The 19392-nt window shown below is 39.8% G+C and overlaps 1 protein-coding gene across 1 annotated transcript in view; it reads right to left on the bottom strand.

The window, feature by feature from the left end:
* Window positions 1-17583, bottom strand: part of LOC104162802 (carboxypeptidase E-like) — a gene marked incomplete at its 3' end in the record, with an annotated part of 17740 nt that extends 157 nt beyond the window's left edge. The window contains exons 1-6 of the mRNA XM_009701623.1: window positions 17436-17583; window positions 10765-10961; window positions 8744-8911; window positions 7689-7806; window positions 6513-6695; window position 1 (exon numbers count right to left, since the gene is read on the bottom strand). The exon at window position 1 is cut by the window's left edge and continues 157 nt beyond it. Coding sequence (XP_009699925.1) covers window position 1; window positions 6513-6695; window positions 7689-7806; window positions 8744-8911; window positions 10765-10961; window positions 17436-17583 — 815 coding nt within the window. The remainder of the gene's footprint in view (window positions 2-6512; window positions 6696-7688; window positions 7807-8743; window positions 8912-10764; window positions 10962-17435) is intronic.
* Window positions 17584-19392: the final 1809 nt, after the last annotated feature.

The raw sequence follows: 19392 nt of genomic DNA, 5'->3' as shown, positions 1-19392 counted from the left end.
CCTGCATTCCTGCAATGCCAGAAAAGAGAGTTTGTGATGCATTTTGCATTGTTCTCAAGTAAATAAAGGGGGGCACAGGAGATGCTGAGGCTACTAAGAAAAGAATAGTTATAAATACAGTTGGTGCAGTTCCATTTAATCAGCTTAGTTCTGAATTCAGAAGCTTTAAATCAGAGAAACCAACAGGAAAATTAATTCCCTAAAACACTTTCTTCCCAGGGAAAGTTTAGGAAAGACTTGACACCTGGCCTGTATACTTCTGCCTGATGCTGCACCCGGCCTGTATACTTTGCCCTGACACATGTTTTTGGATAGCTGACATAGAAATTGCTTTTTTTCTCTTCAGGAACAGAAAATTATTTCTGATTATGGCTAAAATATTTCCATATGAAAGTAAAAGATGATCACTTTGTAAGCCAAGAAGAATGACAATTATTTATAAAGCAAATGAAACATGGTAGAGTGATTTTGGAAAAGTGGTTTATAAAGATGGGTCAAAAATGTGTTGGGTTTTTTTCTGAAAACATAAGGTTTCAACTTAGTAACATTTTACATGAAAAGCATCTATTTACTAAGGAATATTCTTTGTCAAGCTTTTCTGCATATATTCCAAATATTTTCCACCAGAAGAAAAATATAAAAGTAAAGTTCTTATAAATTTTATTTACACAGAAATTTTTCCATGGGTAGGAGTATTTCCCACCCACTCAATGCCTCTGCAAAATGAATACCGGATAGCCTTCAACAGAGAAGAGAAATATCACTATTAATGCAATTTTAATCACAGGAATTTAAAAACATATATAGTAGCATCATCACTAGGAATAAAAACTTGATGGAAAAGATGCACTCTTTTACATTTCTGAGCCCCTCCTCTTACTACATGGAAATATTGGCTACTTTCTCAAATCGGTCAACCGATAATCAAAGTGGTTTCCAGTTTTGTAACTGGATCAACCAGCCGGAGAGGGACTGTGGCTGGCCCCAGGAGGGTTATAAATACATTTTTTGCAGAAGCTGACGTAGAATTAGCTCTTGCCTTCCCAGTCTATCCAGAGAGCAGAGTCAGTGGATTCTCAAATGGAGGACTGAAAAGAAAAAGGCTACCAAGCATTTTGAGCACCCCCATGGAGGTCACTGAGGGATTTAACACTGCTTCAAACACAACTAATTCAGTCAGCCCTGTGTTCCCCCATGCAGGCCACAATCGAGACCTAATGCAGTCTCTTCACCGAAGCACCGGTGTTGTCCACTGGTCCAGAAATGTCCAGAGAGTTGATGTCATACCCAAAAGAGAACCCCAAAGGCAGCAAACAGATTGAATCAGGTGGGATCTTGCCAACACATTAAGGGGAAGGATCTATTTTCTGCCAACCAGGCAACAAGACTCCTAACTACTGATAGGAACAGGGACTCTTCAGATTTCTGAAAGAACCTTTTCATTTCTAAACCTTTTTTTAGATGGCTGAAAAATGAGGACGCAGAAGGCAAAGGTGCTCCTGGGAAGGACGGCTCTGGTGTCCCACCAGGCAGAACGCAAGATGGACCATTCAGCAGCACCCAGCGAGAGAGCAGCGGAGTCACGAGTAAAATCCTGACAGCAGTGCTGGCTGCCAGGCACCTGTTCCAGAAACTACATAATGTTGTTTTTTCTATATTTTTGCCTTTCTTCTACAAGAAAGAAAGAATCCATGAAGAGGAGAACAGAGAGCCGAAGGGCACGATGTCATTTTACTGCGGTGCCAACAACTCTTGACCATTACTGCTCCAGTTCTCAGGAAGTTTCTCCTTCTCGCCCACCTCCCAAAGCAAGGTGATACTCAGGGATGCCCTAGTTTCTCAAGAACGGAATAAGGAAGCAATATATTTTCCAGTTTTGTGCACAATGTCCTTATCCTATAGCTTGTTTCCCAGCTCCTAGCCTGGTCCACAGTTTATACGTGTTGCTCCTGAAAAAATTCAGCTTGCATCCCTGAGCTGCAGGTGATGATCTGAATCTCTGGGATGGAGAATGGGGCGAAGATAGCCCAGATCTAAACTGTGGCCTACTGCATCTGTAATCTGGAGAGCACTGGGCTGGCTACATACAATCTGCACTCTTCTCCTGCCTGTTCAATATGGTGATTAGGTGCAACATCCAAGAAATCAAGACATTTCAAAAGATATATTCAACATCGCAGCAATTTTGTTGCCACTGGTCAAGCTCTCCAACTGCCCTGCTCCTTCTTGTTACGCACATGGCATACATCACACGCATGCACATCACCCCACTCCCAAATCCTCTCATTTTAACCAAGGGTAGCACAAAACTAACTTTCTTATACTTTAACAGAGACCACCCTCTGAAGATCAGAAAGGCTTAGCAGACCTCAGATATAACTGAGATTCAGCAATGAATGCCCTTCATCGCTGACCATGAGTTGGACTTCTCTCTGAAACCAAGCAACACAAAACCTCCTCCGTTGCACTGCTCCACTGCCCTGAAGGACTACAGTGCCTTTATGTTAGTACTTATGTAAGTAAGCTTAGAATACGGGACAAAATTGATTTCTTCAGCTTTTAAAAAAGGAACTCCAACCTTCACAAAGAAAGTGGAGTGCGGGGTGTGCCCCTGGCATCCAGGCCTCGGCATCACTTAGACTTTGAATTACAAGCTACAGCACTAAGCTAGTTCAGCTTCTACACATGAAGACTAACTTTTAGCAGGACAGGATGAACTTGAGCCTTGTGCATCATGGGGAGAACATGTGACTGCTACATGTGTTGTATGAAATCCTAAAAAAAATTACCTAACATTGCTTCCAAAACTGGTAACATGAAAGATAATTCAAGTTAAGAATGAATTGAGTGCCAAGAGTGATTTGAGAGTATCTGAAAATAAAAAAGACACTTAAACAATAGCCTAATAGTACAGCAATGTAAGCTGCTTTGAAATGCTATTTTTGTAATGACACAAATCTGATTAGACTAGGTGACTCTAATGACAGAACAGGCATGTGGCTAGCTAGTAATTCATTACTATCTCTTCTTCTCATTTATATTTCCAAATAGATACTCCACACAAAAGGTATATTAAAAAACATCAGCGATGTTGAAAAGTTATGCACTCAACGGCTAAGGAAATGCCAAGATTAAAGCAGTCTGTGCTAATTTAATTTGGTTTTCTTGTGCATGAGTGAAATAATGACTTACATGCTGATTGGGAGAAGACCAGTGTTAAAAACAGCATGGATTTTATGTACAGGTTTGTTTTTCTCCCGGGGTCTGGTGGCTAAAGGGATCTTTCCTGAGCACAGAAGAATGACCCCTTGGCCTTTGCTTGCTGCTCTCTGAAAAACCTACAAGGACCAACTAATTACAGATGACAACTAGTACAAAACAAATGTAATAGGCATCATGGTCTCAAATTTAGTACAAAGACGTTGTTGGGGGAGCTATTTTTTCTGTGTTCCTGCTCCACAGAAGAAAGAAACTACTAAGCAGGCAACAGTGAGAAAAACCTCACAGCCAAGAGTATAAAGAGACACAAGCAAGTGTCAAATATTCCTGTACATCACCTGCTCTCTCCACCCCAAAAGCCCAAAGCCTGAATGGAGAATTGCCACCTTGTACGAAGTAGATGAGGAAATCCTGAGGTTTGACAAAAGGCAAGGACAGAACATGGATGCAATGGAGAGTTCATCCTTACTTCCAGTTTGAGCCAAGGGCTGCTACCAGACGTTTCTGCCACCAGACATTCAGCCTTCCTACTGAAAGAACCCAAGGATTCAGAAAAAATGTATGCAAAAGCAACCCATACTCACGCGAGAGAGCCACCCATATACTGTCCCTGCATACTGAGGAACCAAGGAAGACCGTTGCTGGCCCACCACACAGTGCTGTCTTTTACAGAAGATAGAAGTCCCTGTAGGTGAATGATACCGGCAAAGAAATTGATGCCGCACAACCAGGGGCACCCTAATAAGGTCTGTAGGGTAACAGCAACTTTAGTAATTTATTAGAATGAAAAATCATCCCTTCCTAGGTCAGAGCTCTTGGTCTGACGAGGTACTGTCAAAGGTAGGACCGAGGAGACCATAGCCTTTCTCACTTGGCTCAGCTGTCCACCTCCTTTACAAACTTGTGGCACATTCTCTTTTGTTTTGCCTCCATTCAACCCAGGGACAGCACACAGGGATGGACACCTACCCCGTAGGTGCCCACAGGACACTGAGCTACTCTCACGTCCCTTCACAGGACCCAGAACAGCCCAAAGTAACCCAAAGGTGCAAAGGCAGAGAACCACCACCTTAGCTCCAAACTGGAGCAGATACCATGGAGACAAGGTCTTCAGAGAGCTTCTCTTGATAAATTCTGAACTCTGGTAAGGATATACAATGAAATACTTTTCCTAAAGCAATACAAATGGCTTTTCAACAGCTCATACCACTGCTAACTTTGAGTGCGTTAAACAACCGATACAACCGATAACTTAATTGCCACATTTTGGTTTCTGGATAGAGCTTTTCAGACTAAAGCTTCCAAGAAAATTTTCACTTGAACTAAGCAACCTTTAGTTATTTTCCTTAGTGCTAGACAAGGAAACAACAGAATTAGTTTTGCTGAATTATTTTTGTTTTTTGAAGTCAGCCTGTGGCAAACATTACCAGGGAGGTTTCGTTCAAAAGTCACAGCTTGCCAGCTGATGTCTACACTTGGAAAAAAAACCAAACCACCAGATTGATGTTGTATGGTCCAAAGTATACTGTTGTCTCTCTCTTTTTTATTAGCTGCACCATATTAGGAGCATAGATCCTGGTTAGAACTAGGATTCCTGTCTACTAACTTCTATACAAATAACATGAGAAAAAGAAAGGGCTCACTTGGGGAATTTGCAGTCTGACTTAAAATAAGATCCAAAAGGAGGAAATAATTCAAACTTTCCCAAAAGTTTTTCCAATGGAAAAATGTGCCTTTGGCATGTGCAGTTTAGTCAGAATCAAAGCATTTCATCAAAACAATGGAAAGACTTTTTTTTATAGCATTTTCCTAAGCAAAAAGCTGAAGTTAAATATGTCCATGTTTTTATAGTTAATATCTAATATTTCATTAAGATAATTTTTAACTGAATTGAAACAATTTTTAACTATTAAACCTCTCAATATTTTATGTTCAGGTTTTTTCCAAATTATGCAAACTCTGTTTTGTCAAGGGTGTTTTGATGGTTCCGATTCAAAGCCTGTGGAAAGCTTCGCACAAAGAGAAATTTTTACTTTTTTGTCACATTCAGAAATGTCAACATTTTACCTTACACCCAGTCCCTGGTACCTGTCGTACCACAGCAGAGGAAACATGCTGTCGCTGGGAAGACTGGGAATAACAGCTCTAAGAATAAGCAGGTGATTGCTGGCTGTGTGAGTGCTACCAGTCGTTGTTCTAATTTATTCACATGACCTTAATTCTTTTCCTCTTCTAGTACCCCCTTTACTGTAACAGGAGCAGAGTTAGGCTACCACCTAGGCCGTCTAATGCTTTGAGAGATTCCTACTCATTCCAGGCACAAATTAAAAATTCATTCAGAGACTGTAATTGAATATTAAGATGAAAGCAAACAATAAAACTGGTCCGTATGTTCAAAGTTATCAGGTACAAACTAACAAAGCCAACGCACAGGCAAATCACTGCAACGCAAGCTGAGTTTCTAGCTCAGAAATCCCTAGCTCAGTTTTCACTCTGAAGTTTTGTCCGAGTTTAGCAGACACAAAAGACCCAAAGATTTAGATATCCCAGTACCTTTTTGCCCCTGTTTACAAAGAAAATGACGTATCAAAATTCTTCATAAAAAGGAATGAAATGTCTCATTTCTAGACTTCTCCTGGAAGATTAGTCTTGAAGTAGCCATAGTGGCTTTGCTGTTCCTCTTAGCACACAAGTCTCTTCCAAAGTCATGGGGAACCCTACCTGGGCAGGAATCAAGCACTAATTAAGCCACAAAGTATGGAGATGCAAGCATCTTCACAGCTGGTTTTGTTCCCATGGAAATTAAAGGCCAAATTCCCATTGTCTATAACACTGCAAAACCAGGCCTCTCCACTCCTTTCAAGGTTGGATGCTTGCTTTATTGAGGTGAAAATGAACCATCAGTAGCCTGCTCTCTTTCATCAGGGTGTCTCATGGGATTTTTTCACTCTTAAAAAAAAACCAAAACAAAACCCCAAACCCAAACCTTAAGCTGTCATGATAGCACAGCAATCACTCGCCTGCTGTAGAACTACTAAATTTGCAATGAGCTGAACCTTGACTGAAGAAACACTGTAGAAAAAGCAATAAGAGGAATATTTTAAGCAGCATCACAATGAGCTTTATGGGATTTTATAGATGTACTGTGGTGAGTGATCAGCCTTTGTTTGAGCCTCAACCAGAACAAAAGTTGTGGATAACCTGGTGGTGTTACAGACTATAGTTAAACCCATGAAAACTCAAGCTTAAAATAACCACCAGTGACACTGAACCCCCAATGCCGCTGGGCTCACCTCCCGGGACGCTGTACCATGCACCACCATTGGTTGTTCCATCCACAAAGCTGCTGTCGTCATCATTTTTACGACACGGTGGTCTGTTTGGATCAGACATAGCGGGATTAAAAGAAGAATAACTGCGAGCCAGGCTTTGAAAAATAGCATCATCAGGGCAGGAGCTGTATTCATGAGCACTGCCTAGGGAGGAAAAAAAGTCCAGGAACAAGGATTATTAAAAGAGCCGTCATACCCACTGGGCTCACAACTGAGATTACCAGCACTGCACAGCAGGACTGTGCCTGGAAATTTTCTGTACACGGTTAAGTGTCCTACAGCATCACAAACTAATAAAGCATTATCTTGATAACATTAACATTTACTTCATCAATTGCCTGCACCATGTTGCCCCATTATTAAGGTGACTATTGGTATCAGTCTTAATGTTTATTAAAATATTAATTTTGAAATGCACCACAAAATCTGAGATATTCTAGGCTTTAGGTATTTTCTTAGAAGAAGACACAGTACATAGACAAAGGTCTCTCCCCTAAGGAGTTTTACAGTCTGATCTTAAAAGGATTTGCAATTCCACTGTGAGAAAGCAGATCGAAGGAAGACAATCACAAACAATACCATCACATCACGACCATTTCAGTTGTGTGCACATCCCCTAGTAGCAAAAAAACAAACTGATTTTGCCGTGTGCTAAAAGCATCACATTGTGGCAGAGATGTTATCATTTTAGATGGGACCAATACTGAGAAAGTGGAAACAACGCTCGTTGTTTCTATTAGCACACTACTGCTTTCAGAAATTCGTTTTTTAAAGGTGCAAGTAGAGAAACCTTAGGTCATCAGGCAGCCTAGATACATCTCTCACTTCAGCTATTAACAGGCTACAAACAGTCCCAGCTAAGAGCTAAGTTGCCTTGATTAAAATGTCTGAGGGACTATGATTCCCTCAGGTATTACATCATTTCTGGGATGTAACTCTACTGAAACAAACCATCATCTTCAAAATCAGAAAACATGGTCATGCAGTGACGAGCTTTAAACATGTCATTAACATGCTAAAATAAGCCATTACAATGCAGTGGCATGATGTTTACCAAGCAAACCTTTGGTAGCAGCGCAATAACTATAGAATGTAATTTCTACCTGCTACTATTTCATGTTAACTTTTACTACATACCACTCCGAGTCTCATCATAAGGATAGTTTGCAACGAGGTCTCCTCCATGGAGATTGGCAGAGAGCACAAAGGGAATATCCATAATCCAGTGAATGACACCTTTCGTTTCAGGAGCAAGCTACAACAAAATAGCATTACCAGCAGTTACAAATTGATAATCCAATGTAGAAACTTATTCAATGATATCTAGTGGGCTTAATTATTACCACATATATTGTGCGAGACATTTAAATGAACAGCAATTTTACTTTGGCTTCAGAGAGAACTGAATCAGTCCTTTGTACCAGATTTATAATTATATTAAATAGATTAATATAGGTCTAAAACTGGTGTAAATTAGCTCAGAACGAGACCACAAATAAAGCAATCTCAGTATTTTACTTCTTCCCATTACAACTAAAAAGAGACTACCAAATTTTTAAACAAGGAAAATAAACTAATTCAAAATAAATGTTGGTAGGATACAGTCTATTCTCTTCACGGAAAGTAAAATTACTTCATTTAATAATTTGCATTTCAAGATAGAATATGACTATTAAGGCCACAATCCTATGGGACTGCAGTCACAACACTATTTCCTAGAACCTCCTCTGGGGGTAAACACAAGAAGATAAAAATCCCTCCAGATATACGCCTGTATATTTAAGGCTCAAGCTTAATAAAAATGCATGTGTTATATGCGAGCGTAGTGATCTAGCCAGCAATGTAATTAAGCACAATACACAACTGAATTTCTGGCAATGGTAAAAATGCAGAATATCTGCAAGAATAGCTTCAAATGAAGGGAGAAGGCTACACAATCTCTGGCCTTAAAAATGAAACATGTTTTGAGTGAGGAATTGTCTAAGGATTAAGCAATATGGATCAAAAGGGTTTACTACAGTAAGCCATTTTGAGAAAAACTTCAAGAAGCATCAGACAGGTAAATTTAACAAAATGAGCAAAATATTTAGAAGAATGTGAATCGTAAAGACTTTTAGAGGTTGCTATGTGTCTGCTTGCGTAAAAGGGAAGAGATGGGCATGTAAGTGACCCGATATTCAGCCCCGACTTACCTTTGGATTCTGGTCCACGGCTTTTTTCATGTTTATCAGCAGATGGTTGTTTGGGCCACCTTCTTTCTCATTAACATAGACTATTCTATCAAGATCAGGGAAATTTCGGTTTAGATCTATCCCTTGGGCGTTACTTCGACCAACAAACCAGTCTTTAAGTTCACCGGGCTGAATAAGGAAAGGGAATAGAAAGAGAAGAGAGATGCACAGATTCAGGAGAGTACATATCAAGCTTTATATGGGTATATTTAGCCATGCAAATTTAAATCATGGGTTTACTTCTCATGTTCTCGAGAACAAGAAGGTATCATGTGGGAGTAAAACCTTCTGAAGCACCAAGAGCTGAGTCACCCCTATTTTCTTCCTAGAGCTCTGCAGGAACAACACCAACCTCTATTTCACTGGAGGTCTTGGAGGAGAGGATCATTCTCATAGGGGCAGAACTGGACTAAGGATGGGCAAGATTATCATCAGCATTAGATTTTTCAGTGCCTGCTGAGTCTTCCCCGGGGGCCTGGCTTTTCGCTGCTGCCTCATGCCCGTGGTTGTGAATTACAGACCTCATTTCAGCGAGCCTCAGAGCAGCCGTAGATTTATCAGCCAGCCACAAGGAACCTTTGCGCTCGTTTCAAAGTTCCTCTAAACGGTTTCAGGGTAAAGAAGGACCTTAATCTTTATTTAACCGAGATTTTTATTTTTACGGTGTCTGTCAGCTTCATTCATGGAAATGGTAGCACTGAATAAAGATTCAACAGGAATTTTTTGCAAAATCTTTTCTTTAAGCTGCGTCTCTAAAATAGGTTTTGGGTTGCATTGAGGAAACGCCTTCAGAGCGCACAGTTTTCCCTAGCTTGTCTCTGTAAGCTTTCAGTACTCTTTAAAGTAGGTTTAGTTTGATTGCCGGTTTTAATCTTGGGGTATATTGAATCTGCTGTCACACACTGTGCACAGGATCAAGATACTTCTAAATTAGAATAACAGTGGCACTTGAGCAAATTGTATTACAAACCACATGTAACTTGCAAGGCAACCAGGTAAAAGCAAGTGTACTTTGACTAGGGAGCAAAAGTTTCAAATACCATTATTACAGAATCTCTACAGAGAGGGAGATTTCAAAGTAGTAAAATCCTGCACCGATTTGAGGACAGCTTCTGCTTCATTGCCACGAGAGGGAGACATATGACCGACTATGGTTTAAAAGAGGTCTGTGGGTTTGGGGTTTTTTTAAGACTTCATGAGAATCAGATTAAGCACGATCTTAATAAGGTTTGACTTATTTAATCATAGATAGTCACATAAAAAGATTCAACGTTTCCATATTAATTTAAAAAATAAATACACCTTGTAAAACAAGAAAACTCTTATTTTTGTTCAGAACACAATACGCACCAGAAGCTGTGTATAGCAGTGTCCTATTTAGCTTCTATTTGCTAATTAGGCATTAACACGTTATATGTTTCTTGACTGAGTTGTCATCCTATAACACACGCTAAATTTTCTTGACTAATAGCTTAATTAAAGTACCTCATGCCTGAAATTTAGAATCAAAGTTAATCACATTAAAAAGATGGCTCACAAAGTTTGCTCATTTTGGGATCAAGCTCTGATGAAAGTGAATAATGCCCGTAAGTGCATTTACACGAGAATATTCTTAAAGGAAACATCAACTTTTCCTTTTCCACTGCTTTTGAAACAACATGTATTACTAGAAGCTTAGGAAGCAGTTCAGTCAGTGAACTTAGATGAAAGAATATGCATGAAACATAAACATCATTATATTTTAAAATACAGTAAAGTCACTTACAAGAGAGACAGCTATTTGTTGAAAACCCAAGCGTGAAATTTCCCTTGTTAAACCACAAGACTACTGTACTGTTAGGAAATACTTTAGTTATGTTGTTCCATTCAACAATCACCACCAAGAGTTCACCTATCTGTAAAACTGCTAGTCCAACTGTCATTATGATCCTAACGTTGATATAGACGTTGATAATTATTCTTATATACGTAGCCTTACAAACCTGGGATGCCGCCTTCTCAAAGCCATCCGGGTTCAAAGACGGCATGATATGGATCCGTGTGCTATGGATCAAGTTGATAATAGTTTCATTTCCTTTCTGGTATTCATTACACAAGTACTGAGCCAAGAAGATGAGCAACTCCCTTCCGACAGCTTCATTCCCATGCATATTCCCAACATACTTAAATTCTGGTTCTCCTGCAAGAAAAAGGAAGAACATGTCTTAGAACAACATATAAAAATCACCCATGGACTGGATCACACAGCACACCTAAGATGCGGGTATCACTATGACTACAGCTGGTCACAGGATCCCCAGGAAGCTACAAGCCTCCTTCAGGAAAGCGGATTTAGGTTTTTTCTAAACTCTGGCTAAACAAACAGTAATTTATATTCAGCTGTTTACCAAAGGCAGAGAAAGAATACCAGAGGACAACACAGTATGCCAAAATAAATGCTACGCACTGCCACTAACATTACTACTGTTCAGATCTAATGCAACTGATGCCTCAATACTACCAAAGAGCATCTTGATTAGGTAGTTTTTAAATATATAAACTGACACTAACAGAGCTTCTTATCTTTAACGCTCTCTCCAAGATTAGGTTAAGCTTATCGCACTAGACGTGCATTAAACTGCAATTCTTTTACCAAAGCACTGCCAGTGAACAGCTGCTGATCCTCGTGATCTGAAAAATCTTATTCAGCAGATGCTTCGGATATTCATCTCAGACTTTATGAAGCAAGAGCAATAACTTAACTCATAAAATGAATCATTCCCGTTTAACATTCCAATAAACAGCCCAGTATTAAATATATGCTTAAACATTCCACATATATTCATTAATATTATAACCCATATGTGTTACATTAATATATATGGAATGTTTTAGCACATATTTAATGTTGGTCTAATATTTGTCATATAGTCATATATAGTATTCAATGTGTAATATGCATTCAACATATATTCTACATATATAGAGAACAGATATAAATAAGTCATCCAATATTCCCAATTGCTCATTAGTCTCATTCTTGTGGATATAAAACCACACAAGATATGTGTTATAGAGCTGTGAAGGATTTACCTTTTAAAAGCCTACATTTTGGGCCCTAATTCCAGAGAGGTTTTAGTACATATGTAAACATATATGAGATTAAACATATGAATGAGATTAAAAGGATTGTCTTGGAACTAAAATGAAGAATTTGCCGTTTTCTGGGTTGAAGTCCCTTTTTCCTCATCCTTTTGCTTTTTAAATGCAGCTCATCTGTTGTAATTGCTTAAATCACTCACTCTGCTGATTATATGCTCCCAATAGCCTTCGAACACACTTTGCGATAGCCTTTAGCACTATCACAGCAGCAAATTCAAGCCAGGAAGAGTGTTACACAAACGAGACCTAAATAATTGCTAATGAAGCACACAGCCGTATCTACTTACGACAGTCTGTGCTTGTTAACCTTAATCCAGTCATAAGACGCTAGCAGACAGTGCTATTAATACTGGGACTTTTTTCCTTCCAGCAAAGATGTTTTCGTACATATGGATTCGTCCCTGAATTTTTTTGTCAGATAGCTAAGTAGTTTTCCAGTTTCAGTGAAATACCTTCATTTTATCTGATAGACGCAATGCCATTACTGTGACTAAAAACCTCCATTTTCTCCTTTGGCATTGAGCTCCTATTTACTGTTTCTTCCTATCTGCTAATACCAGGGAATGCAAGAGGTCTAATCATCAAGAGTAATCAGACCATGCAATCATCCCGATCCCGTTAAAACAGATGGATACTATTTAATAAAATACGCAGCACTGCACATCACATATACTCATAATTAGAATACCATGCATATGTATAGTGGCATGGGAAAAGTGCTTCACAAGCTAACAGGCAAATTTGTTACAGCGGTAAATAGGAACACGGTTGCATTTTGCATTTGTGGTTTTCCCTAGGATATCACTAAGGAAGCCTGAAGGAAAAATAATTTCGCCCGATTCCCAGTCCTGTGCGTTAACCACCTACCTTTCTCTCCCACTTGAATTTTACAGGCCTGGTTCAAATGAAGAAGTAGAAACATATGTTTCCCACAGGGTACTGCTTGGTCCCCTCCTCAAAAAATCATCAACATGTTTGGAAGGGTTCGTGACAAGGGTCATGGGGTCTACAGTGAACCAAGAGTACAGCCTCATCTACAGCCTATCTTCAGTGGTAATGACCCATCTCAAAGGAGCATTAAAAGCTAAAAGGAGTTCAGGAAGAGGTAAAGACAGTCATTGGAAATATGGAAAGTCTTTCCTATGAAAAGTGAGTGAAGAGATCAGCTCCATTTTCCTTAGGAAGAATAATAAGGGACAGTCAGATATACCAACCGTTATGGTATGGAGCAATCGGTCTGAAGCAGCACTTCCCTACGCCACAAAACAAGAGACAGTGATTTTCAGTGAAAGGGAACAATGACCGTTCTTAAACTGATAAAGAAAAATAACATTACTTACCACACAAAGCGTGAAACCAGTATTCAAAGAATCACGCCGGCAGCGAGGTGTCAGCAGAACCCCAAGTTCTGCTACCAAACCAAGAGTTAAAAAAACTGATCTAAAACCCAACGCAAAAGAATGAAAAGGGAAAGATAACAGAGAGCTGAATAACAGCCCTGCTTCAAAACTTAACTTTGGGTTCATATTTTAGCTCCTCTGGGCATTTTATTGCACCTTTTTTTTGAAGCACAGAAATCCTTCTCCTATCCATCCTCTGGCTGTGGAGAACAAGGCGGTGCGGTTCACACGCCTGGGAGCTGTTCTCTGCCAGCCCCCAGCCCTGCCCGTTTTCTTACTTCTGGGCACCCCAACCGAAGAAATACTGGGTTTCTGCTCAATATCAGAAGATATTGAATTTCAGACTGTATCTGACAATTTTAGGAAAACTCTTCATCATTTCAACAATGTAATTTGCATCTAAAAGAACAACGGAAAAAATGGGTCTTTCTCATATCTAAATTTTGCAGCTGCTCCAAGGGAAACAAACTCGATTTTTACTGTTTATTTCAGTAGAAACTAATGCGACAAGCTGGCTGTGGGGCAATTAGCAGTTTGCTCATTAGTTGTCCACGCCCATCATGGGCAAAGTCAGGGAGTCCATTCTGGAAAAAGAGACAATGCCGCCAAAGTCATTAGTTAGCACCACAGTGCCCAAAAAAGCCGAGGGAGCTTCCACAGGCTACTATCTGCTGATACAACTTTGCAGTTAATGAAGCCCTTAATTTGCATTTACATTTCTGCCTTTCTTGTTAGAGTGAAAACTGCAACTCAGAGAAAAAAGGGTTTCCAGAAGGTCCATCCTTTTTTTTTTTGAGTCACTTGTACCTAAATTCTTTCCTAATCATCCTTTTGCTCTAGGACAATGAAGCCCAAGCTGGAGGGCAGACTGCTAGCTGAGGCCAACAGAAAAACACCCATCACTTTGTTGGCTGAATTAAGCAAGCCCAGCTGCCCAAGTTTTAGTGAATGACTCTGGGATGCAGCCAGCATCCCCGGCCCGCTATGCTCCCGAAGGAACCAGCTCCTTCTCCTCCACTGCATGGGCTAACACGGATACCTCAAATGGCGAGGATGCCAGCCATCTGGTCCTTAACCCTTAACACTTCATGGGTTCCCTGGTCTATTCATTGAATACGTCCTGCCGTACCATTTCTAGAAGCTTCAGGCTTCTCTGGAAAACAGCCTTTGGTCACCTGTTGCCAGCATGCTACACAGCTACAGGAAGAGTTGCTCTTCCCTTTAATCCGTCATGAGCCATTTGATGAAGACCTTAATCATCATTCATAGGATTCTGTAACTGTAATTGCCTGATAGAATTATATTTTTTATTAAAACACTGTTAATGTCAATTTGATGAAGAACTTTTAAATGTTTTTTTCAAACCAGTAGAAACACTTCTGTTTCACTGCAGAACTCGAGGTAGCTTTAAGGGAGAAGAAGCTTGAAGAAATGTAACTGAATTTTCTCATTTATTTGACCCCCACAAAAAAGTAAAACTGTTTTAACAGATTCCCATGGTCCAAGACATGACAAACACAAAGGAACATTTCTGTTGGTTGAATATTTAAAATTCTTATTTAATGAATTTTATTAATTTTCTGATTATATATCTTTACAAATTATAATCTCTCATTCACAATAGCAAAAGTATGTCTTGCGTAACAACGTATGACATTTATAAATGCTTACACATAATTTCAGCTCAGATACAGAGGTTTCTGACAACGAATGAATGAGTGGATACTAACATCTTACAGGGCAAATCGTAAGAAATGAAATGCAGCAAACAAGTTTATAAATGTCTTAGTCTCTCTCATGAAACCTACGCCATCACATAATTATGGCTTTTAGAAGGCTTTTACTTCCCTTTGAGATTGACTGCGTGGTACATTACAAGCTGATATACGATTGAGGAAGAAGTATTTTAAAATGTCGTGCCTTTCTGGTGCCTGACAAACATTGTGAAATGTCACCATTCGCTTCTGGAGTTACTGTCAGCTAAGGTCTTCTGCAGTTTCCTAGGAACAGCATGTACATCATTAACATTAGACAGGTCATCCAATTAAAGATGACAAACCACTGCCATTTTCAGGACAGGCTGTATTTGTACAGTAAAGACATTAATTTTCTAAAACGTAGGGACAAAAAGTTTAGCACCTACTAATTATATATACTATGAGTCAAGGTAATGTCATGCCACTAGTCATGGTCTAACGTCAAGCAGTTAACCTTAAAATGTATTTCACACTCATGGAAATGCAAGCCATATGGGGGGAAAACAAAAAAAAAACTACTGGAAAGTTTAAGTGCTTAACAAACTGCTTTGCAAATCAGCCTCAAATATACCCTTAAAAACTAAAGTCCTTCTTCTGCTTTTCTGTATTTCTTACGGAAAAGCCAGCAACGTTCCTGAAATAACAGACTTCGTGTTTTTGATTACTTACAGTTCCTTGTCATTTTTAATATGGCAACTAGTAAACTTTTCTTGCAGATAAATGGCACGTAAAAATCTCAGAACCCCTGCTGGCAAGAAATTCGTTCATTAAATGTGATTGAAGACTTTCTTATGCTCCACATTTTTGTTAGTAGTTGAAAGAGAAAGAAATTCTCTGGAGATCAACTACATGGAAAACTAAAGATTATAAAATGGGTTTCTCCTTTGAATATGAAAAAAGTAAGAGAGAGAAAGAAGAAAATGAATGAGAAGGTGAGATAGGAAAATGAAAGAATTAGAAAATTTAGATTTTTAACACCCTGTAAACTAAATGTCTGCAAACTGCCTCAACAGCATTTCAATAGAAATATTGATGTCCCCAACCTGTGTGAAATCGGCATTGAAAGACAGAACCGCAACGCAGGACTAGTTTCTACATCATTGTATAGGCCTTATATAATTTTAAGGTGACATTTACTAAGATGTAGGGTTGGTCTAACCTTGCCGCAAGTTTCACAGGTGGCTTACATGAAAATAGAAACAGGTCAGCACTGAAGGCCTTTGAAAAATCCAATCTTTCACTTTCTTACCATTAACGGCTAGAAAATACATTGAGAAGAAAACAAGAGGAAAAGAAAATCAAGGACCTTTTGGCAATCTCCTGCTTTAAAAAAAATGTGTGCATTTTTTAACAGCTGTGATTCAAGAGTAGTCTCAAGCACTTTCTGGGAATTTTCATAATTATTTGAACACTACTGCTTAAAATTAAAGTTAACAACAAAGTCTGTACAGCACATTGAACACCGAGTGAAAGCTCACAAAGAACAGCTGTATTTCTGCTGGCCTTGACACGTACATATTAAGATGCGATCGCCGTTCTACCGAGTACAAAGTCTGTAAGCTGGGCTTCAAACTAGGATCTTACATGCCTTTGCGTTGGAAATTAAATTCTCCAGACAGATTACCTCATGCTCAAGAGACAGTTATTTCCACCAACAAGGTTCTGCATGACTCGATGCTTTCTTCAGGTTTCCAACAGCCCACTCTCACCCTTGCAGCTCCAGGACTTGGCACAGCCTCCCACGAGAAGTGGGCAAAGCATCTGCTCGGCTCCCATGGTCCCCACCTACAGCTCATTGCTGGCACATCCCCATGCCGATCTTTCCACAACACCCTCCGCTTACGCTGAAGCGTTGCACACCGTAGCATTGGGTTCGGTATTTTGGGTAAAGTCCACCCCGCTTTACCAGAGCGTAGAACAGTTTTTTGCCTACTAGATTTGGGTTACTGCGCACGAACTGATGGTGTTATCCAATAGAACTGACAATGATTCTTTAAATCATAACAAAGCAAAATAAGTTTACTTATTTAATCAAAACCTTTCACTTAATAAGGAAGACTGTAATGCAATATGCACAAAACCCTCATTTTGTGTAAATGCGTTAAAAAAACCCTCTCTGAAGTTCAAAGCAGATTTAAAAAATCATCAGAATTTTAAAAGTAACAAATAACTGTCTATATATACAACTGGATCAACCAGATTAGTTTTACCATCAATTGCATTTTTCATGCTCTAGGAAAACTGCATTTACAGAATTCATTACAGCGTTACAGCAGCAAGTACCGTTAGCTCAGCATTGAAGATGAGGCTCCTGAGAAACCAAAGATGAAATGAACTGTCCTGAACCACCCTTACCACTCTGTGGCAGAGTACGAGACACGTACAGCTTTTTCACCTCCCCGTTTTTGTTCTCACTGTCAGGAAAAAACCCAGACCAAAACATACTCTGTGAAGGACACCGGCAGTACAGAGATGCCGTGAGTAACTCTATGTCCGCTGTCATGCTGGCTGTGGGATATAACAGATTCAATTCATCTTTTCCCCTGTGCTCAGTAAGAGGGGGGGCTTTTCCATTTATAACTATGTGTGACCGAGTGAATTTTCATTTCAAAGGCACTCACCGTACTCCTCAAGTTTTGGTTGGCACATACACTAAAGATAAATGTTTTTTAATCCATCAATTCATCATCAAAATAGATCTTCGGATGAAGTTGATACATAATTTAGACGTGTATTTATGATGGTTCCTTATCAAGTTCACTTAATAAGCTTTCTCTCTTCAGCAAACTCCAGAATCGGCTTTTTCACTTCAACTACGAAAGTTACTTGCCAGCCATCAGAGCACTTCAAAAGGACTGAGCTCGTCTACCTCATTCCTTTTGCATGCAACAAATCTATGGGAAATTTCAAAGCGAAGCTAGTTCAAACGCCTGCTGCCAGCAGGAGACACATTTGGGCTCTGCTTTTCCTCATCCTCATTTCATGAAGAGGAGAAATAAAAGTTGAAAATAACCCGTTTATATGCAGATCCCAGACTCGAAAGTCAAAGAGGTAGGCAGAAATGCTGGACAAAGAAAGCGAAGAAACAAAAGTGAGCTCTCCCTTTTTACTGGAAACAAACTAACAAAAAGCCAATGAAAAGATGTAAATAATTCTTTTCCAGTAAGTTATACAGGCCCAATTCAACACTGCCATGTGACTTCCCTCTGCCAAAAGGGTGGCCAAAAGCACGGAAGCGCAGACCCGAGGATGCCCCGAGGTTATTTCCAAGCTGGAAACAACAGGCGCTGTGATTTCCCCCAGCAATGCCCAGAGCAGAAAGCAAACCTGGAGAAGGCCGAGGGAGTAAAGTCAGGCCAGGGTTCCTCCTCTGTACCGTCGTGCCCCAGTACTCGCTGCGAGGCCGTGTTTCGGGAGAAAACCAGCTAGGGCAAATCAAGTTTAGGGCAGCTTTTGGGGCAGAGCTACCTTGGGTCCCGGGCTGCACCCGCGTGTCCAAGGGAAGGGTGCTCACAGGGTTCATCTGCACCTAGTCAAACTCCCGGCATTTTTCTCTCTGTAGAAGAGAGCCATTTCTAACTGAAAAGGATTACAATTCCCATCACGAGGATGTTCTGGGTCATTGGGAAATATACTTCTTGTGCTTAAGGATCTAGGAATAACTCATAGTAAGCCCCCAGACTTCCTCCCTTGATTTCCAGGAGCCTTTCTGAGGCATCGCAATGGCACTTGTTACTCCACTGAGGCTACACATACTCATCAGTCCTTCTTTATTGGTAACTAGAACATTATTTTCTTCCACTGCTGTTTTGTCGCAATCTGTCACTGCGTAAAAAAACCTGTGGGCTGCAGATCTGTGATTCAGACAGATGATGCTGAAGTGCATTGGTCATTGCTAACAGATGGAGAGGGATAAAATCTCCCCATAAATGTGTATCTGCAGCAAGTCCCTCCTGTAGGCAGCATGTTACAGAGTAAGAGTTTCTTTTGCACCGGCATATTTATTTAGCTTCCCTTAGATGAGCCCTAATATTTACTGATCTTGTCTTCTGTGACTATTGACCATGGAGTTTACAGAAAGAGTTACAAAGTGCCCTTTCAAAATAAATTACAGTAAGAAAGACATAGGTAAACTGCAAAAGCTAATTATGCTGTTACCTTGCTCCTTTGTGGAAAAAAATACGAAAGACTGACTTGTGATGACTAACAGAGGACATCATTTACGTCAGAAGATAGACGACTTGATTTATGTCAATACCCTCAGAAACCACAAATACCCAGGTAGTTTCTTTTAGTCCTAATACTATTTTAG

The sequence above is a fragment of the Cariama cristata genome, unplaced genomic scaffold (assembly GCF_000690535.1).
Source record: "Cariama cristata isolate BGI_N322 unplaced genomic scaffold, ASM69053v1 scaffold11930, whole genome shotgun sequence".
NCBI lineage: Eukaryota > Metazoa > Chordata > Aves > Cariamiformes > Cariamidae > Cariama > Cariama cristata.
Note: the sequence above shows the minus strand (reverse complement) of the source record. Positions and strands in the feature narration are given on the sequence as shown.